This window comes from Dermacentor albipictus, chromosome 1, assembly GCF_038994185.2.
Source record: "Dermacentor albipictus isolate Rhodes 1998 colony chromosome 1, USDA_Dalb.pri_finalv2, whole genome shotgun sequence".
NCBI lineage: Eukaryota > Metazoa > Arthropoda > Arachnida > Ixodida > Ixodidae > Dermacentor > Dermacentor albipictus.
This window is the reverse complement of record NC_091821.1, coordinates 295,306,394-295,331,588: the sequence shown is the minus strand read 5'-3', so window position 1 is coordinate 295,331,588 and position 25,195 is coordinate 295,306,394. Positions and strand designations below refer to the sequence as shown.

General features: G+C 45.0%; 1 protein-coding gene across 8 annotated transcripts in view; it reads left to right on the top strand.

The window, feature by feature from the left end:
* Positions 1–25,195, top strand: part of LOC135921907 (mitogen-activated protein kinase kinase kinase 13-like) — a 548,581-nt gene that overhangs the window by 49,267 nt on the left and 474,119 nt on the right. For all 8 annotated transcript variants that reach the window (XM_065456319.2, XM_070531441.1, XM_065456318.1 and 5 more), the window contains 2 exons: positions 6,811–6,840; positions 6,962–7,149. In XM_065456319.2, coding sequence (XP_065312391.1) covers positions 6,811–6,840; positions 6,962–7,149 — 218 coding nt within the window. The remainder of the gene's footprint in view (positions 1–6,810; positions 6,841–6,961; positions 7,150–25,195) is intronic.

The following is a 25,195-nucleotide window of genomic DNA, read 5'->3' as shown; positions in this document are numbered from 1 at the left end:
AAGCAACGACGTACTTGGAGTAGCCAGGCCTGCGCTGCGCAAGGACAGCGCCAAGGCCAATACCACTGGCATCAGTATGTACGTCAGTTGGGGCGGCGGGGTCGTAGTGTCGCAGTATAGGCGGAGACGTCAGTAGATGGCGTAAGGTCACGAACGCGGTGTCGCAAGCAGGAGACCAGGAGGCTAGGTCGTTGGCGCCACTTAAGAGTTGTGTCAAAGGTGATATAATTGAGGCAAAATTGCGAACAAAGCATCTGAAGTAAGAACAGAGGCCGATGAAGGCGCGGAGTTCTTTGAGTGTCTTAGGTTTCGGAAACTCTGCCACAGCACGAAGGTTTGATGGGTTGGGGCAAATGCCGTCTTGTGATACGACGTGACCTAGAATCATGAGCTTGCGCACGGCGAACTGGCACTTTTTCAGGTTCAATTGCAGGCCTGCGTTGGTCAAGCACGTCAACACTTGCCTAAGGCGAAGAAGATGCGTGCTAAAATAAGGGGCGAACACAACGATGTCGTCGAGGTAGCACAAACACGTGCTCCGTTTGAGACCGCGCAAGATATTGTCCATCATTCGTTCAAACGTAGCAGGCGCATTGCATAGGCCAAATGGCATCACATTAAATTCGTATAAACCATCAGGCGTAATGAACGCAGTTTTAGGGCGATCAACTGCTGACAGCGGGACCTGCCAGTAGCCCGAGCGTAAATCGAATGAAGAGAAGAATTGAGCGCCTTGCAAGCTGTCCAGAGCATCGTCAATGCGTGGTAGAGGGTAGACGTCTTTTCGCGTTATCTTATTAAGACGGCGATAATCGATGCAGAACCGAATAGAACCATCTTTTTTTGTGACGAGAACCACCGGTGATGCCCACAGGCTATTGGAAGGTCGAATGACGCTGCGCTGAAGCATGTCATCCACGTGCTCACTGATCACCTGACGTTCCTTGGCGGATACGCGGTACGGGCGCTGCCGCAATGGCGCGTTGGAGCCAGTGTCGATGTGGTGGCTGACAGTTGACGTGCGACCCAGAGTGGGCTGAGCGACATCAAAAGAAGAATGGAACTGGGCAAGCAGGTGAAGAAGCTGGGAGCGCTGCTCGGAAGTGAGGTCATCAGCAATTAAAGGTGTGAATAAGTCAGGTGATGGCGGAGCAGAAGTGGAAAGCGCACAGAAGTCAGTGAGCTCTGTATACGAAGCATCCGGCACGTCGTTTAGAAACATGTCATCAAGAGGCTGAACATGGCCAAGTGCTTCACCGCAAAGAGCCAACAGGGCTGTAGGAAGCGGATTGCAGACAGCGATGGCGCTGAGACCGGCGGAAATGTCAAGCGTGGCGAAAGGGAGGGGAACATCGTTGCGGGTTATGAAGAGTGCCTAAGGAGTGAAGAGGACAGTGCCTTCAGAGACAGCGCCACAGAAGACGGGTACAATGGCAGACGAGTACGGCGGTATGGCGATGTCTTCCCGAAGGACTAGCTTAGCGGGAAGAGATGTGGCGCCGACGAGGAGTACGTCACACAGAAGGGATAATTCCACTTCAGCACATGCACAATTGATGACGGCGTTATTTCGCGAAAAAAAGTCCCACCCAAGTATCACGTCGTGAGAGCAGGACTGAAGAACCACAAACTCCACAAAATAGAGAACGCCCGGAATAACAACTCTAGCTGTGCATGCTGCTGAAGGCTGCACTGGCTGGGCGCTTGCTGTGCGAAGAGGAAACCCAGAAAGTGGCGCCGGAACTTTTCGTAAGGCGCGAGAGAGGCGTTCGTTTAGGACAGACACGGCTGCTCCAGTATCAATTAGTGCAACGGTGGGGAGGCCGTCCACAGTAAGGTCGACAACGTTCGAAGGCGACAATGGAGGACTTGTAGAGATCGATGGCGACGCAGTTCTTGCCTCCTGAACTGCGGCGCTTAGTTTTCCTCTCGCGTGGGTGAAGGGCGCCGACGCATGGGGGATAACGAGCGGCAACGCGGGGAAGGCGAACGACGTGTAAGGACCGGGTGCAGATAAGTGTCATCAAAAGGTTGCACGTCGGCGTAGAGAGGCGACTGCACCAACCCATCAGAGTGCAGCAAGCGGCGGCAGAAGAGTCGTGCAACATGGCCGGGAATACCGCAGGCATAACATATGGGCATGTTGTCTTGTGCGCCAAGGATTAACAAATGCAGGAGCAGGTCGATGAACGGGATGACGAACGGGTGGTAGTGGCCGTCGATGTAGCGCAACGAGTGGTTGACGAGCAGGCTGCGCGGCGACGCATGCGTAAGTAGGTGGCACGGCGCCAGGGTACAGCTGATGCTGCATTGGTAGAGCCTCAGCAACTTGCTCTTCAATAACCCACCGGAGCGTAGGGGCGAGCTGTGTAGGAGGCTGTGACGGCAGCGGCTGCTGTTGAGGTAGCTCAGCAAAGGGCATTAGAGAGAGCTGACGTGCAATTTCCTCCCGCACGAAAGCTTGGATTTGTGTGAGCACGGGGGAGCGATCAGGGAGGACGGTCATGGAAGAGAGGGCCTCGTCAGCCACGGAGGGGCGCCTGGTCAAATCGCGCTGCCTTCTCAACTTGTAGCTTTGGCACAAGTTTATGAGCTCTGCTACGGTGCGTGGACTCTTGGCGATCAACATTTGAAAAATGTCATCGGCGATGCCCTTCGAAATGTGCTTCAATTTCTCATTTTCGGACATAGAAGCATCCACACGTTTGCACCGGTCAAGAACCTCTTCGATGTAACAGGTGAATGTTTCACCGGGTTGTTGCGCTCGCTCTCGTAACCTCTGCTCGGCGCGCAACTTGTAGACGGCGGGGCGACTGAAAACTTCAGCGAAACTGGCCTTGAACGCGGACCAGGACTGAAAGTCGGCTTTGTGATTTTTAAACCACAGGTGAGCCACTCCCGCAAGGTAGAAGATGACGGCGGTATCGTCCCATCGATTGTGCAAGCTCACCCGTTCGTATGTAGACAACCAGTCATTGACGTCCTGCTCATCCGCACCGCTGAAAACCGCTGGATGGCGTTGCGGGACAGCGCCAGAGCAGGCCACGGAGGGTGGCGGCGACGTCGGCTGGGGAGAGGCAGGCATGACGGGAGGCAGAGTCCGAGACCGGAGTTCCAGGGTGTAGATGTTCTTGAATACCCCGCACCTCCACCAATTGTAATGGAGTGTTTGAACAGTTCAGTTGGTAGCGTCTATTCGTAATCGAGAAGGAAGGTCAAGCAGAGCAGGAACAGCTGGTTGCCCGAACGGCTCACGCTTGCGCTAAGCACTGGCGATCCCGCTGGCCCACTGTTTCGACTGCAGGCACGGAAGTGACGATCTGGCTGGCCTTGTCCTTATGCTCTTCTTCTTCATTACACTTTTCATGTTATCTTCTTGTGCTGTACGTTCTCGTGCCTGATGCTCTTCGATGTCGTTGTTTTTCACCTAGCACGGGATTCGCCTCCGCATGTGCACTCTTTGTCATCCTCTTCTTTTTTTCTCCGACCACAGCACTGTCTCGCGCACTACGCACATCACAGCAAGAAAACCAGTCTTGGACACCAGAAAGCCAGAAACAGCAAGAAACGAGAATTCTTTCACTCAGCAAATATATTTATTACAACCGAATATGTAAAAAAGAAAAAAACAATTGGTATGCTTCGTGTTGTGCTACTTAGCCTGAAGCTTTTTAAATTTGTGGACTACATGCAGCTGTGTAGTAAGAAACAGTGCACTTCGAGCTTTGGCTGTGCTGCCACAGAAAGTTGTCATTGGGTATAATTACGTTAATAACGCGAGCAAGTCAGCGCTGGGCAACTGCAAGATGTATGAAGCTACGCATTGTATTCATTGCCGGTCATGCTTGTCTGCGGAATGCAGCACTTGTATATATGTGGGCTGGACCACCGCTAATCACAGTCCACACTTGTAGAGTGCACATTTCTATGTAAGCACTGCCACCGCATAAATAATTTTCTTCCAAACGCACAAGTGAAATATTGCAACCACGTATGTCCTTGGTGCAGAGGCGGGACAGCTGCATAGCATCTCCCATCTGCAGTTGGATGGGCCTGCTTATGGATGCATGACACTGCCTATGATGTATAAACGAGGGCCTAAATGCTGTCTTTTCTAAGTTTAACGAGGTGTTGTGGCTTTTGCATGACATTGAGCCACAAATAAAATTGTGGAAAATAACATGTTTTGTTAACAATTGTGTGAAAGTATTTTTGGGCTTTCATATCGGACCATTGTGTGCAAATAGCTTTGAAAATGCAATATTTTAAACATTTTTATGAGCAAAGTACAGAAAAAAAAGAATAGTGCCTAAGTTGTTTAATAATAATACCATGTCTACCAACTATTATAGTGTAAGTTTTTATTCTCCCACCTGATTTTGTGCGGTTTGAGAAAATTGAAATGACACTCGAACACATAAAAATATTTTCCCCCTGAAATATTTGAGGGAAACGGTATTCATACCAATGATGTTAAAATAAAATTGGATATGGTCAAGTGCACCAGTTGGCATAGAATGAGTCATATGTGCAGGAATGAGCATGCAAAGTGTGTGGTGTACCCATGGTGTATACAGAGCAAGGTGCATTGCTGACCAGGAAACTAATTTTGGGAAGACACTAACGTTTAGGTCGGCTAGCTTCCTGCTCATAGGTTATCAACTGCGGAAACAAGAGGTAATGCCTGTATCTGTTGGGTTAATACCATGACCCCTGCTGCGCAGCTGAGGCTTGGGGAAGAGGGATGTCGCTCATACATTATTTTAGGGCCAGGGTCAATGTTTGCGACTTGGAGGTGTGTCCTACCCTGTGATTGTTAGCCACTCACAGTGGTGGATGTTTTCAATGGCAGGCATTGTGCAGTATGTGATGTCAGAAGCAGGCTAATAAATCCTTGCATGCAGACTTGGTGCACAGGCAGGACGATCACATGGGTTCTGAACCAGGGTGTCTACCAACCGGGAAAAGCGGGAAACCGAAAATTCTCGGAGATTTTGAATAGTCTGGAAATACTGAGGGAAAACTCAGGAAATTTGTGCTTCTATCAGGGAAAATTAGCTGTATTTTTATTGAAAAGTAACGAAAGTCGCGGTAATGCTAGCTTGTGTAACAGAGAGGGATCGTAACGAATCGTCTTTTGACGCCGTGTCGTCGGCTGGAACAGTTGCCAGCTAGTGTACAGTCAATGGCCGTTTTTCCAGATAAGAACATCTGAAATTTCGGACGCAAGAGCCCTTCGCCGTCCGATTTTCCGGACTTTTTGCCGTGACCGCAGGTCCGACGCTGAATTAATCAAAGCCACCACTGCCGCCGTCTTGATTACCTCGCCGCCGTGGTAAACGCTAGGCCTAGCTGCTTCAACCGTTCGGCGCCGTGTTTTTCATTGAAAGAATTCGCCGCTGTAAGCAATGGTACCGACTCCGTCTTTGTGGTCCTCGCGATTGACTTCGAAGCTCGGAAAGCACGGCGCGTTGCATAATGCCGGTTCCCAAAAGTCAGCTTCGCCTCAATACAGAAATGTTACGCGGTGAAGCATACGGGAAAGTATTGCGGTGAAGCACAAGCGTGCGAAGGGGCAATTGTCACGGGACACAGTATCTATTCCTTAATTATACACACATCCATCCGCCATCTTCTGTCACAGTACGAGCACCGATATGCCGAATAAGTGTGCTGGTAGGCCTTTTCGGATGTGCCTGTGGCGATTTGAACCTTTAATGGCAGTAAAAGACATGCATTCATTTTTCGTACTGCCCGATATTACGAACGTTTCCGTAGCCCCTAGGGAGTCCAAAAAAAATCGGACGTTGTCTGTACAGCTGACGAAGAGAATGCTTCAAATGGTCCGTGAGGCGAATGCATGGTGGAAGGCGGACGAGAACAGAAAGGACCTACGCATTGAGGAATGAACGGGAAAGGAAAGGTGCTGCTGCCGTTTTGAAGGAGCTTGCACTCAAAAAACAAAGTATTGGCTGATGCCGAGATGCTGGTGTCCCTCATCCAAACCAAAATAAACTCTTTAAAGCAGTGAAATACATCACTGAGGTGTCGTGCGTGGGCTGAGAGTATGTCAGGACAGTTGAGGTTGATTTACGAGCTGTTGAGAGAGAATCTCAATTGTGACAAAGTTCAGGCCTCATACCACTGAGCTTGCTTTTAGTTGATAGAAATAGCTAATATTCAAAAATATTTGCTTCTGTATGCATCTCCTTTATATTCGTATTTGAGAATTTTCCACTCGATTTGCAATGAGTTTTGCCATATTTTTCGAAGACATTTTATCGCTGTGCATTTTTACTAACTCTTCCCTTCTGACTTCTTTTGAATGAAATAAATGGTACTCCTTACTGTTCAAACTGGATTAAGTCGTTTTTAGCATGCTTACTAAAGAGTGACAGCATCGAGCAACATAGTGTCAGCCTGCCTTGACGTAAAACAAAGTTCTGTGTCACTCGGGGAATTTTGCAAAGGCACTCGGGGAAAACCGGGAAAACTCAGCGAAGTTGGAAATGTCAACTTGGTAGACACCCTGGTTCTCCCATCTGCGATCCTGAAATTGTTGAGTCTAGGCTTTTTCTTTGCAACGAGTGGCAACAATCGGGGGAACTGATTTTACAGCGAATTTTTCTTTTGCCTTGTCAACTTGTTCCACTGGGCAGTGTGACTCAAGCCTTAAATGTATTTAGATATGTGTCAGGCTTCTCTCTGCCCCTCAGTCTTCCCTTGACACGCTTGCATTGAATCTATTGCAGTGGTAACCAGGAGAAGCCAATGCATGTAATTTGAGAGAGCCTTCTTTTTTTTTTGCAGCACAGACAAGGAAGACACCTTTGGCCTAGGGTGAGTGTTGGATTGGATTCGTGGTGTAAGAAACGGGTGTACAGTACAAGCATTTGAGGCTGCTCAAAGTACAACAAGAAAGCAGGGACACCTTGCATGAATTGTTTTTGGGCGGGGGCAGGGTGCTCTGCATCCAGGAAGAAGGGGCCCGCGCTGCCGCCGAGGCCCTCTCAGCCACGCAGCTGGAGGTGGCCTACCGCGAGGCTGGTGGTGGAGCGGCAGTGGGTGCTGGCTGGCTGGACGGCCTGCTAGGCTGCCTCCGCCCTGTCTGGAGCATCTTGCACAAGGCTGACGACCGGCAGGGGCCCGGTGAGTGGTTCTTTGACCTCGATGGGGCCAACAAAACGATTGCAAATAAAAGTAGCACTCTTAATCAAAATAGAAATCTGACACACACAATTTTGAATGAGGAAAATGTAGCATGCTTCTGATTCTCTGACAGTCAGAAAAAGATGAAACCAGCAAAGTAGGATGCAAATTTACACACACCTAATGTCCATTATGGTCGTCAATCTTGGACAGCTTTTTATCGCTGCCTCTGGACCCCAGCATGGTCGCCTGCCTTGCAATCCACTTGATATTCTACATTCCTTGAACCACTCCACTGGAACCCCAATTGGGATGGTGGCCCACTTCATCAGTTCATCCTACAGGGCTGAAAACACGTGATGCAATTCCATTGCTGTTAGCTTAGCTTTTGTAATTAAAGCCTCAAAGTGGCATGCTGCCATCCTGTGATGACAGTGGTGATGATGATGCTGGCTCGATGGTAGGCTTTTGCAAATACTACAAGTGCGGTTTGTAGTCAATTGTAATGCGCAGGCAATTTTCAAATGAATTTTCTTGGAAAAGCACACATTGGAATGGGGGAAATATGGTATTTATTCAGTTTAGCTGCCATTTTTGCTTGAAAAGTCTTCCTAGGGCAGACCAAAAATAAGCATTTTCAGCAGTAGATGATACGTCTTTGACCCAGTCACCTAGCACCGTCAAGACTGGGATCACCATTTGACATTGTGCCAACCAGTCAAGTTTGAGTTATTTCATTTCATTTCATTTTATTACCTTAAAAGCCCCATAGGGGCATTACATAAGGGGTGGGCATACATATATTTATTATACATCAGTTTAAGGATAACAGAGCACAAGTTTTAAATACAACACACGGGAAAATTAGGTACATAATTCGATCTGGTTCACACATAGATAGCATATCCCGTACATTTTTTTTTTATTCTGAAAAATGGTCTGTTAGTTTTTGCATGAATGTAGGTGCACAGGTTATGGTGGCAATTTGGTGGGGCAGGTTGTTCCAATCTGTTGCTGCGCGAAAGAAGAATGAGCCTGAAAACGTGGTAACATGAGTGCGAGGGCGGCCAACTTGCTATGCATGCCGAGTGCGATGGGATATACGTGCAGCGGGAATAATGTATGGTGGTTAAGTGAAGTATGATCAAACTTATGAAAAAGAGAGAGAGTTGAGATGCAACGACGATTAGCAAGTGTAACCAATCCGGATTCTTTTTTCAATGATGAAACGCTGATGTCATAAGAATACGTTCAATGGATGAACCTTGTGGAATAGTTTTGCACCGATTCAAGTGTATTGATTAGATATGCTTAATGAGGGTTCCATGCGGCACCTGCATATTCGAGTTTAGGTCTGATTATGCTTTTGTAGGCTAGCAATTTCACATGCTTGGGCGCCTGCTTTAGGTTTCGTTTTAAGGTCTCCTCGATTTGGCTGCACTTTCTGCACTAGTTCAGGGGGTGCAGCACTCAAGCACTCGATTTGCCAGTGCAGCTAGCGCCATCTGCACTTCGGCACTCGATTTGATGTCGTGCTGCACGAGTTCATGTACACTTTGGCACTAGACTCTCCGCAAGTTCTTTTCTCGTGCACGTAGTGCAAGGCTCTCGGTAGCAGACGACACATGCGGTTCCGTGGCCATGCGGGTGTTGGTAGACGGCATCGACGGTGCCTGTTATTGGTAACGCAGCACGGGTACCAGTTTTCTTCAGGATGTGTACGCAGCATCTTGTTAAGGGCGCTTTCCAGGATCAGCTGCTGCTAAGTGCACTGAAGGCCGGGATTTTCCCACAGGTCACAGTCGTTTGTATTAATTTTCCCGAGCTTACCGCTACCTTGACGTTAAGTTTACGCAACCACATCAGTCCGTCATTTGAAACGTTGTGCCATATATGATTCAGAAAGGTGTGGAAACTGCGCTTGGTCATGCTTTCTGAATAATTATGCCGAAGTTGAACTAAATTCCAGGTACTAATACATAAATTCTTCCCAGAGGACAAGAACGGCCATTGCGCACACGTTTACGCTTGCGGCACACACCAACAAAAGAAAAGCCACAGCCGCCCAGTCGCAGCAGATGAAGGCCTGAACGTTCCTGCACTTTCGTCCTCAATTTGACCGCTGCACTGAAAGCGCTAGTGTGGCGCTACACTCGCACTTCAAGAGCTGGCGCTACACTGGCACGACACTTTTCTGAACTAGTGCAAAAAGTGCAGCCAAATCGAGGAGACCTTTAAAAATCAAGGGATTTATTAGAAGGTGAGATGACGTTAGTAATATGTGCACTCCAAGTCATTAGTAAGGGTAACACCAAGGTATTTGTAAGACTGTGCAGTTTCTACGTCTATGTTATTTATTGTATATGGGTAAGCGAGTGGGTTACGTTGGCGGGAGAATACCAATACTTTACATTTATTTAGGCTAGGTGTCATTAACCAGCAATCGCACCATTGTTGCAAGCGGTTAATATCCTCCTGAAGGGAGATTTGGTCAGACGTGTTAGTAATTGTTTGGTAAATGATGCAGTCATCTGCAAACATGCAAATATTGCAGGATACATGCAGAGGTAAGTCGCTAATATATATTAAGAAGAGGAGAGGCCCGAGGACAGATCCTTGTGGAAAATCAAAAGTTACTGGTAGGGAAACAGATGGGCTGTTGTTAATGAGGACAAACTTTGAGCAGTTACTAAGGAAAGCTTCAATCCATTGCAATATATCGGGATGCACGTTCGCCAGAGATAGTTTTAGTAACAGTCGATGTGGTACCTTATCGAATGCTTTTGCGAAGTCTAGGAATACTGCGTATGTCTGCTGTTTAGTATCAATAGTTGGATACAACTTTAGAAAACAGGGGGCGTTTACTCGTCCGAGGCGGAGGCACACGAGCACCCACCAATGGGCGCGCACTCTGGACTAACGTCATCAGCCTGACGAGGGTTGAGCCCGCCGATGGAGAAGATGGCCGCCCATGCTTCGAACTGGGCGAGGTCGCGTCAGCTGTGTGTTTCAGCCCCTCGTCAGAGTGAATTCCAGAACTGTTTGTGATGGTTTATCATGCCGGAAATATTACTAGGAGCTCACGATGCGGCATTTGTGCCGCGTGCGTTTATTCTGAGCCGTGATCCGGTGAAGGAACATTGCAGCGAGCATCTCTGGTGCTGCACTACGCTTTGCCTGAAAACAGGATCCCGCGGCGACCGCTACGAACACACATCCTGGGTGTTTGTTCCATGTTGTTTTATTTCGCTCCCGAGTGACATTACGACGAGAAGAGTTTTCTAAAGACTGGTGCCTACTGTTAGCGGCGGGTGTGCTCATGTACTGTGTCGCTGCGTTTTTCGTCAGACGGGGGAAGTAATGGAGGAAAACCATTCTCAGGAGAAATCAAACAAGTGTGTGCGCATGAAACAAGCCTATGAGTGTCTCAACAAAAAATATTTGCAGAAGAAGCCTTCAATGCAAAGATTTGTCGCCGTCAACTTAGCGTGAACGATCATTGCCAGCAGTGACATAGCCGAGTGTCTAGCGACAGTGTTCGAGCATTGTGTACACCGTCGATTGATTGCTGTCCACCAGTGCTCACTGCACGCGCAAGCTGTAGAATGTGTGCTGTGAAATTGCGAAAACACAAAACCAAAAAAATATAAGTGTTATGCTATTTAAAAGCAAGAGTATTTATTTAAAACGATGAATGAAGCATTTTTCTACCGTCTTGCCTCGACCGTATTCTCGCCCCAGGTTTGTAATGGTTGCGATAAATGAATTGTTTTATATAAGTACTTTTTCAATAGCAACTGATTCATTTTAAGCTTGGAAAACGAGTAGTAGATACGCCGTGTACATGTAAACAAGCGCAAAAGCCATGCAGAGCTGCTCTTTCTACTTTTGTCACTTGCAACGAAGCTAAACAGCAGACGACGGGCAGCATTGTAGAAGGCACGGGGGTCATTTTTTTGTCGCTATCCGGCATGTGCTGTAGCACATGAGAGCTCCACTAAACCAGTCAAAATCAAAATACAAGTCTTTATTTATACCAAGAATTGCGCGTTTCAGGAGCATGATTTTTCGAGCGGGACTATTTTAGTCGCAGAGGCAATCGGCTGTTGCGCTTCGGTCGTCTGGGCGGGGCCTCCCTTTTTTTCTAAAGTTGTATCCGACTATAGATTAGTGTGAAGATCATGAAGGAAAACTGCCAATTGTCTTTCGCAGGACAATCCCGTGCGAAATCCGTGCTGTGAAAAATGAAAAAAGTTTCCTGCATCTAAAAATTTCATAATTTCTGTATAAATGATATGTTCCATGATTTTGCAAAGTATGCTTGTTTGTGAGATGGGGTGATAGGTAAGTGGAGAGTTCTTGTCACCTGATTTGTAGATGGGTACAACCCTCCCCACCTTCCAGTCATCTGGCATGATGCCAGTTGAGAGTGATGGCGAGAACAGCAAGCACAAATAAGCAGCACTGATGTCTAGTATTTTTTAACACTTCTGAGTTTATGTTATCTACTCCGGCTGAGGATGTTATTTTAAGATTGTCAATTAGAGACAAAATACCATCGGCAAAGAAGGTTACCGATGGCATGACACTAGTTGAGTTGTTAATTGTAGAGGGAAGTGACAAGCTAGGTTCATAGGAGAAGACTGACACAAAAGCTCTCAAAAAGATTAGCACATTCATCATCGTCGACCGTTTCACTGTTCTCGTTGACTAACGCAATACTGCTTATTTCCCAAGGATTGATCATCTGCCAGAACTTTCTTGGATTAGTGACTAGCATTTTTGGTGGATCTTCGTGAAAGAAAGACTGTTTTGCCTCCCGAATAGCTGATAAATGTGCGCATTCTACTGTGTAGTATTTATCCCAGGCGACTGTGTTTGTCCTGCCGTTTGCTGCGCGGTACAAACGTTTATTTTTATTATCAAGTCTCTTTAAAGAATTGGTGAATGACGGCTTCTGAAGTTGCGTTCGAAACGTTATCTTTGGAATGAACCTGTCAGCTAGATCATTTATTTTTTCTTTGAACCTTTGCCAGTTAGTATGGATATTGTGTTTGTTAAAAGTTGCCTCGAATGAAATAAAGAAGTCGTACAGATTATTACGTATAGCCTCGTAGTTGCCTTTGTTAAAAAGATGTATTGTCTTTTGAAGTTTCTGGCGTGTAATTGGCGCAAAGTGAAAAGAAGTGTGAATAAGTTTATGGTCGCTAATTTCCTTCAGATAGGTAATTGATAATAAACCGTCTGGTCGACTTGTTAGTATTAGGTCTAGTACATTAGCTGTGTCTTGTGTGACACGCTTTGGTTCAGATACAAGTTTAGCGAGGTTAAAATTAACACAAACATCAAGGAAATTTCTTGCTTCTGTCTGATTTACTAAAGACGGAGCTATATTGCGCCAATTGATATCTGGAAAGTTAAAGTCTCCGAAGAGGAGGAGGTCAGCTTTGGGGTACTGAAAAGGTATTTTGCAGAGTACATTGTTAAATTGACAGGCAAAATCTGGGCTATATAGCAACCGCCCAAAAGAACTGTTTGTGGAGCGGTGTGACAATGAATGAAAAGGATTTCCAAGTTGGATATGACGCTAACAACAGAACACGATAATTGTTGACTGACAGCTATAAGAATGCTTCCTCCTCGTGTTGTCGTGCGATCCTTCCGAAACACATTAAAATTCGGTAAATCAGCCAGCACTTCCAAGTCTGGAATATGGTCACTAAGCCAGGTTTCCGTGAGTACCAGCACGTTGCTTTTAGATGTTAGTAGAAGATTAGACGCATGTTCGCGTTTTGCAATGAAGCTTCGTATGTGAATAAAGATTACTGAGATAGAAGTGCGTGATGCAACTGCTATTCGGGGGTGTCGATTTATATTTGATTACGAAGTGGTTGCTATACTTCTTTAATCGTCTGCAAAGCTTCATTATATACGTAGCGCTTGGAACCTATGAATAGCATTTTAAAATGTAGGGAAAACGGCACAGGCTTAGCTTTTGCAAAGGCGACAAGGTGTTTACGGGCATTCCTAACAGCCGGCGAAAAATCTTCGGCAACGCCGAAGTCAGTGCCTTTACGATTACGGCCATAAAAAAGGACAGGTTTCTTTGTTTTAAAGAATACAAATTTAACTATAATTGGGCGCTTGCGATCAGGGGAATACTGACCAATTCGATGCACTCGCTCTATTTCCTTAGGGTCAAGCGGTATATTCAGATGATCCGAACAGTGGCGTAAGATAATTTTTTCCGATTCGTTTGATGGCTCTGATGCTGATCGATGGAAAAGGCCATAAAAAATAAAATTATTTCGCATTGAGCAGTTCTTAGCATCATCTACACGGGCATCCGGTTTATGAACCAACTGCGTCATTTGTTCCCTGTCTGCCCGTATGGATTGCATATCGGCTTGCATGGATAAAGAACTTTCGTAATTGCCCTCCAGGTGCGTCAGTCTCTCGCTTAGAGTCTCTAGAGATGCAGTTATAGCCATGTATTTGTTTTTGAGATCTTGCATCTCAGCGATAATTGTATCTTGGTCAGCAGATACCTTCTTAATTTCAGCAAGTAATGTGGCGTAATCCGGACCGGGATTACTTTCAATATCCCTAGAGAGTAACAAAAGGCATCTGATAACCCAAAGGCACTCAGGAACAACACACAAGCAGCACTTCGGGCTCGGTAGCTGCACAAGAAAATAATTATTGGTTTTCTTAGCGTAAAGAGAGCTTGGTTCACAGGCCTGCATGAAGAACAGCAGCAGGTTAGTGGACCGCATCGTGGCAATGCCACGGAGCCCACAGTGTGCCAGGGGTAGTCGCTCTTCTTTTATAGGCAGCTGGATGGTTGTTGACGATGGCAGCAGGGCCAGTGGTGTTTCGTCGAGGATCCATTCTTTCACTGGCGTCGTCGCCAGACGGGTTGAATCCCTGTTGGTTCTGATATCCCATGTTATCACATCATCGAAGCACTGTTGCGATCATCCCAAACCGACGCTTGTTCATTTTACAAGAAGAGGCAGAAGCATTCGCATGATAACTGATGTCCAAACCTGCATGAAGAACAGCAGCGGGTTAGTGGAACGCATCGTGGCAATGCCACCGAGCCCACTAAGCCCACTTGGTAAAGTCCAATATAAGGATCAAAATAAAGTTGTTCAAAATGAAATGAGCTGACAGAGTGAATAGCAGCTGGATTGAGCTTACCAAATGTCCTACTGTATATAACATCCATTGTAGGTGTCCCAGCTAGTGCCCCATACATTTCTAGGCCATGGTTGGACTGCATGGTGGATAGGGCTGGTGTGTCAATGGTGTGCCATGTGCTGCTCAACCATGACAGACCTTCAATCTTGTTGCAGCGTGCAAGCTGTTCTCTTTGATTACGTCACTGTCTTGCCGGTTTCATGATACTATGGACAAGCCAAGTGGAAAGCTGAAGCAAAAGACCATTTCATTGGAACAGAAGGCCATAAAGGCTGTCAGGCCACTCGCAGATTCTTTTGTTGCTGTTTTATTAAAATTTAATCACATGCATGGCTGTATGGTGCTTTGACAGGCCGCAAAGCCATCTTCTTTTCATGTTTAAAGTTGTGCAACCCACTGGGCATATATTGGAGTAAAGGGCAGTAATGGAAGTAATTTTAGCTCTAAAGGTTTCATGCTTTTGTGATTGCCAGTATCAGTGCCATGTTACATTATTCTTGTCATAAAATCGAGTGCATGTTAGATTTGGGGATGCACGATGTTTTCTATATTGAACAGGGTGTGGATTAGATTAGGGGGAGGCATTAGAATCGGGTAAATGCTGCCACAGAAAGCAGTGGTGTGCTTCAATATTTTCTCTGCACCTTCTTTTAATTCGACCCACTGGATAATTCCATCACTTTTGACGCTTCCGCCAAGGTCCAATTGACGAAACGCAGCTGTATTTCGCTTTTGATGCGTCACTGCCACAAGTTCCCTAGGGCCAGTGCACAATGACAACCAAAAATTTGAATGCCACACAAAGGTTTGTTAGAATTTTTTAACAAAATCCACATCTGTCTGCATCTGTAAAATGTTGCTGTTGTGAATGATAGAGTAAGTGGTATTTCTCATGGCAGTATGCCCACCAAGCCTAATTTTGAAGTGAACAATGGAATCAATACGAACCACCCTAATTATTTAAATGTGTAGGCATTTATATGCTTCCCGAATGAGAAAACTGTCCGTCCCTTCGTTTAGTAAGACGATTACTTTCAAGATAGAATTCGCAGCAACGAGTGACTTTCCCTTTGTGCTGCCTGCCGCTTCAACGCCAACGAAACGACGCGAACTCTGCGCTCACGGCGCTCTCAGCACATACTGCACTCTGCCCGTTTCGCAGATCGTTTTCAAGATATGGGTCCACGCGTCTGCCTTCAGTGCTAAGTAAGCGGTGAGAACATAGCACGCCAAGCTATCAGGGGGGGCTGCCGCACTCGAAAGTACGAATGTGTACTGAGTTTGCAACTTACAACCTCTGTGGACATTGCACTTACGCCTCCATTATTCGCTTGTCAACAGCATGTGAGATGCTGCGAGTGCATGCTGTGGCTGACCTTGCCAAAACCCGCATGGTGCACACTGTAAATTACCTGCTTGCGGCGCCAAGGCAGGCTAATCTATTAGCAAGGGAGCACTTCCATAATCAGCAGGTGCACCATTATGGAGGTGCAACTTCACGGCCTGTTCCCCATCCCCCACATGCAATGGATACTGGAACCTTCTTTGTCATCACCATGTGAGACATGCTGTGCCTTGCTAAATACTTATCAATTTATTTATTTCAACTACCTGCAGCACCTGAAGGCATTATTGCAGGGGGGAATACACAGGGTTACATATGCACAGATGAAATACATAAGTGATCAGACAAAAAAAGCACCACAATAGAAAGGTTCATGCCACTATAAATTCAACAGCAATGCTCTGAACAATACTTCTGTGCGACTATCAGCAATTTCCTACTGTAGCTTATTCCACTGGGATATTGTGTGGGGTAAAAAAACGAGTGCCGGAAGACGTATGTTCTAGAAGTAATCTCTTTTATTTATCTGAGTCTTATCTTGCCGGTATGACTCAAATAAGTTTTTAGAAAGGCACCCTAATACATGTAACCTAGGAGTGCACTAAGTGCCCTCATAGGCCAAATAGCAATGAAACAAGGGAGAAGTGGGAGGCACAGCTCACCCATTACGACTTGGCAGGACAAAACTCCTTAATTAGACACTTATAGAATAGCGAACACAACTACAGCATACGGTATACGCTATAGTATAGCGTATGATAAGCAGCGCATGTTTTTTACAGTTTTAGTTGCCCTGTGATATCTTCAGATCTCGGAGGCCATATGCTGTCGTTGGGGCTATTTCCTGACTGTCGTTAGGCGGCACCGACATCTTGAATGTTTCGTTAGGCTTCGACTCGCTCGAAATGAGAAGCGATGTCAAAAACCCCACAAGGTTATCCATAATACTCTGTCTTCCAAGCAGCCTGAGACTAAGCGAAAGCTGTTTACACACTCAGTTGCTACGAACGAATTTGAATTTCACAAAAGCAACGCCAAATTCAATTCGAAGCGGGTAGCCGGGACAGCCACCATGTTTTCCGCAAACTACGCAAACCATGCAATGACACTAACGCTAAATCTGAGAAATAGAGTGTGTACGCTATACGCTATGGGTTGTTTAGCATTCTGCACATGCACAGTAATGACCCACTATGTTGTAGTGTACGCAATGGTATAGCATACGCTAAACTATAACTTTCTATTAGCCAGGTCAGGCAGGCGGCAGAGGCCAGTGGGGCCGTGGACTGGGGGGCTCCGACCACCCCTCCTTAAAATCTCTTTCTGACAAATAAAGTTTCTCTCTCTCTCTCTATATATATATATATATGTATATGTGTGTGTGTGTGTGTGTGTGTGTGTCATTTCTCGAGCCATTTATTTCGTTTCCCGTTATCACGTTTTTCGTATCACCCACAGATAACGTCTTCCTGTCGTACCTTGACTTTCACCTCTGCATTTCAGTTGCCCAAAAAAGAGCAGTGTGCTATGACTGAGCCAAAGGCTGCCAAAAATTTCTAATTTATGATGTTTTGCCAGCACCTTGCTGGCGTGCTTTCCCATGCCAAGAACAGCATTGATCACTGGTGCAGGGTGTCTACCAACCAGTAAAACCGGGAAAACCGGAAAAACTCAAGGAAAACTCAGGAAATGTGTGCCTTTATCAAGGAAAATTAGGTGCAATTTTATTGAAAGGGTCGAAAGCCGCGATAATGCTGGTTCGAGTAACAGACAGAAATCGTAATGAATCGTCTTTGACGTCCTGTTGCGGCTGGAGGAGTTGCCAGCGTACAGTCAACTATCGACTTTCCGGATTCTCGATAATTTGGACGGCTTCACAGCACCACCGTGTACCCCATAGAGTCAATGTATCAGAATGTCTGAAATTTTGGACGCAGGAACTCTTCACCGTCCAATTTTCCAGATGTTTTGCCATTACCGCAGGTCCGAAACGGCATTAGTCAAAGCCACCAACGCTGCCATTTTGATTACCTTGCCGCCTTGAACCGGCACTCTCGCATGCAAATCTGCTGGCAGCCGTAGTCACCACTGCGGCAATGCTAGACCTATAGCTGCTTCCAAGTTTGCTGTGAAACTTCTTGCCATTGGATGCCTGGTTTTGTATTGAAAGAATTCACTGCTGTCAGCAATGGCATGGACTCCACCATTGTGGTCCTCGCGATTGGCTTAGAAACTTGAAAAGCATGATGCATTGCATAATGCCGGTTCCCGAAAGCCAGCTTCGCCTCCGTACAGAACTGTTACTTGGTGAAGCATATGCAAAAATATTAAGACATGTTTTTTGCCGCAATTGAACACGTACAAAAGGAAGAAACATAAAGACAACACAGGCGCCCCGTGTTGTCTTTATGTGTCTTCCTTTTGTGCGTGTTCAACTGCGGCAAAAACATGTCTTTTAGCAAGCACCAACTAGGCCAATAAGCAGTTCTGTTACAAAAGTATTGCAGTGAAGCGTAACAAGCGTGAGAAGGGGCTATTGCCACGGGACACAGTATGTATTCCTTAATTATACACGCTTGCACCCAGTATTTCCTGTCGCAGTATGAGCACCGATATGCCTAATAGGTGTACTGAATGTGCTTGTGGTGATTTGAGCCCTTAAGGACAGTAAATGACATGCATTTATTTTTTCCAACTGGCTGATTTTTCGGACGTTTTTGTGGCTCCTAAGGAGTTCAAAAATCAGACATGGACTGTCCAACTGACCAAGAACATGCTTCAAATGGTCCGTGGGGTGAACGAGTGGCACGAGGAGGACAAAAACTGAAAGGACCTACACATTGAGGAATGAATGGGTAATTAAACGTGCTGCCGCCGTTTTGAAGGAGCTTGAGCTCAAAAAACAAAGTGTTGGCTGATGCCGAGATGCTGGTGTCCCTCATCCAAACCAAAATAAACTCTTTAAAGCAGTGAAACGCAACACTGAGGCGTTGTGCGTGGGCTGAGAGTATGTCAGGACAATTGAGGTTGATTTACGAGCTGTTGAGAGAGAATCTCAATTGTGACAAAGTTTGGGCCTCATACCATTGAGCTTGCTATCAGTTGATAGAAATAGCTCATATTATAAAATATTTGCTTCTGTATGCATCTCCTTCTTATTCATATTTGAGAATGTCCGACTCGATTTGCAAGTTTTTTTCAAAAACATTTTATTTGCTGTACATTTTACTAAACCCTCCTTCTATTCTCTATTTGAATAACATAAACACTACTCCTTAGTATTCAAATTGGATTAAGTCTTTTCTTTTTAAATTTTTTTCATATGCTTATAGAGAGTGACAGCATTTGGCGATATGGTTTCTTCAAAACATAGTTCTGCATCACTCAGGGAATATTGCAAAGGCACTCAGAAAAAACCTGGAAAACTCGGGGAATTTGGAAATATTAACTTGGTAGACACCCTGCTGGTGGCACCAGACAGCCATTGTCCTTCGATAACTAGTGGGGCTCCCATGTTTTCACCGCGAAAAACTTTAGACGGCCTTGTTCATAAAACATGAAACCGTGAGGCATTCTGGAGGCTCAGTCACGACAGCGGCACAAAAAAAAGTTACAGAAAGAGTGTGGTGCTGTTCACTACAAACATTTAACTTGGTCTAGCTGTGCAGTATACATGCGACGCCTGCAGCTCATAGCTTGGTCCGAGTATTCTGTACCAATTATTTGCGCGTTCACAAGAAGATTGCTAAGAAAAACAAATTTTGTTGCCTAAATGTTTCGGATGTTTTCTTCCTGCGAAAGCTACTGCAAGGGGCTGGGGATATTCGATACGCTGATGAGGTCTGCCAGCACTGCTTTACGCGCCTCAAGGAAATCCTGTCTTCATCTAATGACACCCGCAATGAAGCAGACGAGGAATTTCTTCAGGAAGAAGTGATTGACGACTAGAACAGGTACGTCCACCTTTCTTTTGATGTTTCACCATTGAAGCCACCATCTTCCATTCACAAACGCAGCAGACGATCTTACGGAAAGATAAAACCGGCCGAGATTGAAAACGTCGCGGTGACGAAGATATGCTCAACTTTAAGCGCTGCATACGGAAGCGTCAATACACCTGAACTGTCTGTGACAGAATGTCGTGGATGCGCTGGCTGGTTAAATAGCTTGACGCAAGTGTACGAGGCTTCAAGGTCCTATCGAGAGCGTCTGCATCTCTAACCATTGTGCCACCAGAACTTGAAAGCCTGTACATTTCAGAGGCAATCCCGTCTGTTGCAACCTACATGATCAGAAAGGCCCGAAGTTGGTGCGAGAAGCATAGAATGCGGTCAGATTTTGATCCGTAGATGAAGTCAAGGTTAAGCCCATTGAATGTACAAGCTGCGCTCGACTACTTCCCCAAGGACGAACTTGGGTGCTCTCGGCAGAGCCCGAACGAGAAGGACGTTGTGTCAGTCATCACAAATGGCCAGAGAGAGTGTGTCTCAAAGCTGTTTATGACATGTTTATGGCTGTTTATGACAAGCATTGTTCTGTATTTTGATTTTGGAGAAAACTGGACAGTCCTTCTCTCAAATGAAACACCATTGTACCACTGGCATAAGAAACAGATCTCTATTTTCACCTGTGTCACCACGACTAGGAAAGCAACACACAGGTTTGCTCTCATAAGCGATGACATGCATCAAGACGCAGCGCATGCCTGCTACGCCCTAGGTAGAGTGCATGAAGTGTTAGATGAAAAAGCACCCGTCTACTGTCACGTAATGTACACCACCGATGGTGAAGTGAGCAATTTTAAAAATAGGCTGCCAACTGTATGAGTTGTGCCACTCCAAGTGTACGTCTGCGAGGTGGATATTTGCCGCTACCGGGCATGGGAAGAATGCCTGTGACGGTGTGGGTGGAATCTTTAAACACCAAGCTTCCCTGCAGATCCTCAGGTTTGGAAGCACCGCCTTCATTCAGTCTGCACACGAGATGGTCTCCCAACATAGCGGCAAGATCAAGAGTGTGGCCCTGCCTATGTGCCTGCTGCAACCATTAACGCACATCATCACCAGAAGTCAGTGGAGTGGAAGTCAGTGCCGTATGTGCCGGCAATTCAGTCACAGCATGTGTGAATGTGTGCCTGCGATCAGTCAAGCAGACATGTGCTGTCTGTTGTGAGAACTGCTGCTAGCGAATCATATTGACCGCAAAAAAGACGGAGACATAGGAAGAAAACACATAAACAGCACAGGCGGTGGAGGCTTACCATATAAATAAGTTACCGCCTGTGCTGTTTATGTGTTTTCTTCCTATGTCCCCGTCTTTTTTGCGGTCAATATGATTTGCAGTAAATACTAACTAGGCCAAACTGAAGTTCTTCTGCTGCTAGCGAGCTGACGGTGATTAAACCCTTTTAAATGCTAACTGCAAAGGACATGCAATAAATTTGTTCGAGCGCCACAAGTACTGTTGAGTTTCTGCTCTCTTGTGTCCCAGAAAACAAAGCAAAAAACACATTCTCTGTTCTTGCCATAATAAAAAACGGAGGTAAACCTTCCTTCATTTGTGGCAACCATTGCCTTTTCCTTTTTTAAGAGAGAGTAAATGTTAACAAACCAGAACGAGTCATTGCGGCACCAAAGCCAGCACGTTTGAAATGGGTCACTTTGGCCCGTTATATTTTGTGAATAAAGGAAATGAGGAAACATTATCACACCCATGTTTTGCACGACATAAGCGGACTGCGTCCAAAATTTTTTCAAAAAATGGAACCGGTGTTGTTAAAATTTTTTCTTAAAAATGAGCTTTTTTGAATAAACTTGTTTCTTTAGCTATATTTTTCTTTTCTTGTGTTTCATGTAGGAAGATCATCTTTTGCATAAATGTTGCAAAGAGAATGTTCTATGTTTGACACATTTTTCAAGTTTCTGTGTAAAATAGAAATTGTGCCAAGACACATCAAAGTTACATGTTTATGATTTGGGCCATGTTTGGACTTTTCTTACATTTTTTTCTTTTGTGAACAGCATAAGAAAACGCATAGAACTAATTTACTGTGAAGTGTATTAAAATGAGTATAAAAGTTCTTCGACAGAACATTTTTAGTTTGCAATTACTTCGGCCATGAAAGCGAAAAATATTGTGGTAAATAATAGGAGGACGCTCGCGCTGCCACCTTCATATGTTTTTTTGGCTTGCTGGGAATGCTTTTCAGGAATAAAATTTTCGGTTCCGCGCAGTTTGAATATTCCTACATATAAAAAAACCAGCCAAAACAAAAATATTAAGCAGACACGCATGTTCGGTCTCACGTAGAATCACCCTGCGGCTTTTGGTTGCAACCTGGTTATGTTTTACCATATTAATAATCACTCCCTGTGAATCGATGGTCATTGAGGCCTTGCAAGTGCAGGACAGTAGTGTATCTGATGAACTACATTGGCATCATCAGCATTTACGTGAACTGCATATAATTATGGAGCACTAATGTTTTGACTTTGAAAAGGCTGTTTTCCATCTATCAGAGAAACTGTTACTATGGAAATAATAGTTATGTGGGCTAGAGTATTTGTCAGGTTTGGTGAATGTGTTTATGCAGCCATTAATACACTTGAAGTTCCTATATGCAATACACTCTGCAATCACAAGCTCTACCTGCAGCCGAACCAGGCACATATTCTGTAATGTATTAGCCTGCTTCAGCTCTGCACCTGAGCAGATTCCTCCCATAGATGATCTCAGGAAGGCATCTTTTCAACCTTGACTCAAAGACATCACCACACATAGACAACATACCAAACACTTTTATTTTCAGCAGATATGGTGCTTCAAGTTCTTGAGCATCATCTCTTTCAAGTCTCTGTCACTAGGTGAACTTCCATGTGACTGAAAGTTCGTTATTCCAATACCAAAAACAAGCAACACATTAATGTTTCCTCGCACAGGCCATTTCATTGCTGTCTCTGTACTGGAACAACAACTATGGAACACAGTATATTCAAGTACATATCCCTTCCTCTTGAACAAAACTGCCTGCTCAACACCTGGCAACACAGGTTCCAGAAAGAGATTTCAACAACAACCAACTGCTGGAAATCATTCACGACATTGTAGCCATTTTAGACAAGCAAGACAAAATTGGCATGATTTCTTTAGACTTCGAAAAACCTTTCGACCATGTTTCCCCTTCAGTGCTTTTCATTTAACTTAAGCTTACACTAAAAAAAAAACACTTGGGTGGATTGATGCTTGCTTTTCCTGTCGAAAATAGTTGGCTCTGATTCACCACCATTAGTGAAGATGGGCATTTTGCAGAGATCAGTGCTAGGGTCACTTTTTTCCTGATTTTCGTTACTGAGATCACACAAGGCACTCTAGTAAACATAAGGTTATTAGCAGACGACTACATTCTATATCATATAATTCGTAGTCACCATGACCAGGACCTCTTAAATTCGGCACTATTAAAAGTACATGCTTGATGCAAAACCTGGCAAATGAAAGTAAATAATGAAAAAACAGTGGCTATGGCTGTAACTCATACACAGCTTCATCTCCAATCTGCCTACATTATCAATGATCATAAATTTCCATTTTAAACATCTTAAGTATTTAGGTGTCATATTCAGCTCAGATTTTAAGGGAGGATGTGGCAACAAAAAGTTTTTCTTTAATTTATGGAAATAAATTTATTAAATTTGGCATGCAGGTGTGATTAGTCATGCTGATATCATAACTGAAATCAGTTTTGTGCGATCTATTATAGTTTTTTAGTTAGGACACTTGACAATCTCTAATAGTCATCCACAAACTAATGAATTAATTAAACATAAGTTCGCCAAGGTTTTCACATCAAGATTTCACAAAGGCCAATTTTGTGCAATAAAGCTATTGGTTTATTTTATAAATGCCGAAATGAGCATAAAATATTTCTTTTTGGAACTTTCCTATGCATATTGTCTTACTAACAACTTTTGCAAAATATCCATTATAAATTTTTTTATAAGGTGCAGATAAAAATTAACAGCTTTATTGCACTCATCAATCCTTCAGGATCTAAGTGTTAAAGAGAGAATGATTTTGTCTTCATTCGTGAAATATCACTGGGATGATTGAAGGCAACTGCACAAAAAATGAAAGCTGAGAAAACGGAGCTCAAAGTTTAATTTGTTCTAAAGATTTAAATATTTACTTTTAGCACCTAAAACCTGCCTGGGATATAGTCCTTTGCCTGTGAGGACACATTTTCTTTACGTTTTGATGTAGTTTTTCACTTCCTTGCAGCAGTTTCTTGCAGCTTAGTTGCCTTCTTGATGTGTTGTGCGCCCATGCGTCATGCAGAGGTAAATGATAGCGTATTTGAAACGTCCGCTCTTGTCTCCTCTCTTTGTGCAACCTCTTCATTAGTCAGAGTTGGAGTTGAAATCGGCAGCTGAATATTCCGTGCAAAAACTTTTGCTCTCGCTGATGTCACATTGCCGTTACAACCACACACGCAAGCACTGTCACAATTGCACGCAGATGCGCCATCAACACAGCCCACGGTCAGGTCGTCACCAAAGCCCACGGTCCCATCATTAGCACCGCATTCGAACACGCTTTCCCAGTCACCCATATGCGGCACTCGTGCCTCGTCGACAAGGCCAGTGGCACCCACTTCTACTGGTAGTTTTCTCTCTCTGTTCCACGCCTTTTGTGGTCTTCCTTACACATGGGCCATTCGGAACCTGCTTTCTTTGGGGCTCATCACAGAACATGTGCGTTATGCTGCCACGATCGTTGGTCACATTGATCGGAACGCATAGCTCGCTGCTGCGCAAATGTGCATGAGAGAGGTTCGTCAGCAATTCAAATCTGCAACAGCCAATAGGAGCGTGCCCTGTGGCCCACGTGACTATTGCGGCCAATCACAATGCCGCTTTTGCCTTTTTTCGCTGAGGTTTGCTGGTTTATTTTTTGGTGCAGAAATATGTTGCTGTGGCTATCTTAAGCTCCGATGTCTCCTCTTTACAATGATACCAAGATGGCAGTGCTGCATCAACGGATAGCCAAGTGATCGGCGGTGTGACGGCCCCTTCTGAAGCCCGACTTTTTCACAATTTTTTATGACAACACTCTAGGAAAGTGCTGTTCACTCGATTTCTATTGCATATTTCATTGCAATATTTCACCACGAGGTAAATAAAGATCCGTGGATCATGAAAAAATAATAATAAATATGCTGGAAAATAGAAAAATTTCGACAATTTGACCACTTCAATTGCCACGTCCCCCCTTCAATGAAGAAGCACGTCTTTTACATTGAAATCATCATCATCAGCCTGGTTACACCCACTGCAGGGCAAAGGCCTCTCCCATACTTCTCCAACAACCCCGGTCATGTACTATTTGTGGCCATGTTGTCCCTGCAAACTTCTTAATCTCAGCCGCCCACCTAACTTTCTGCCGCCCCCTGCTACGCTTCCCTTCCCTTGGAATCCAGTTACATTGAAAAAGAAAGCGTTA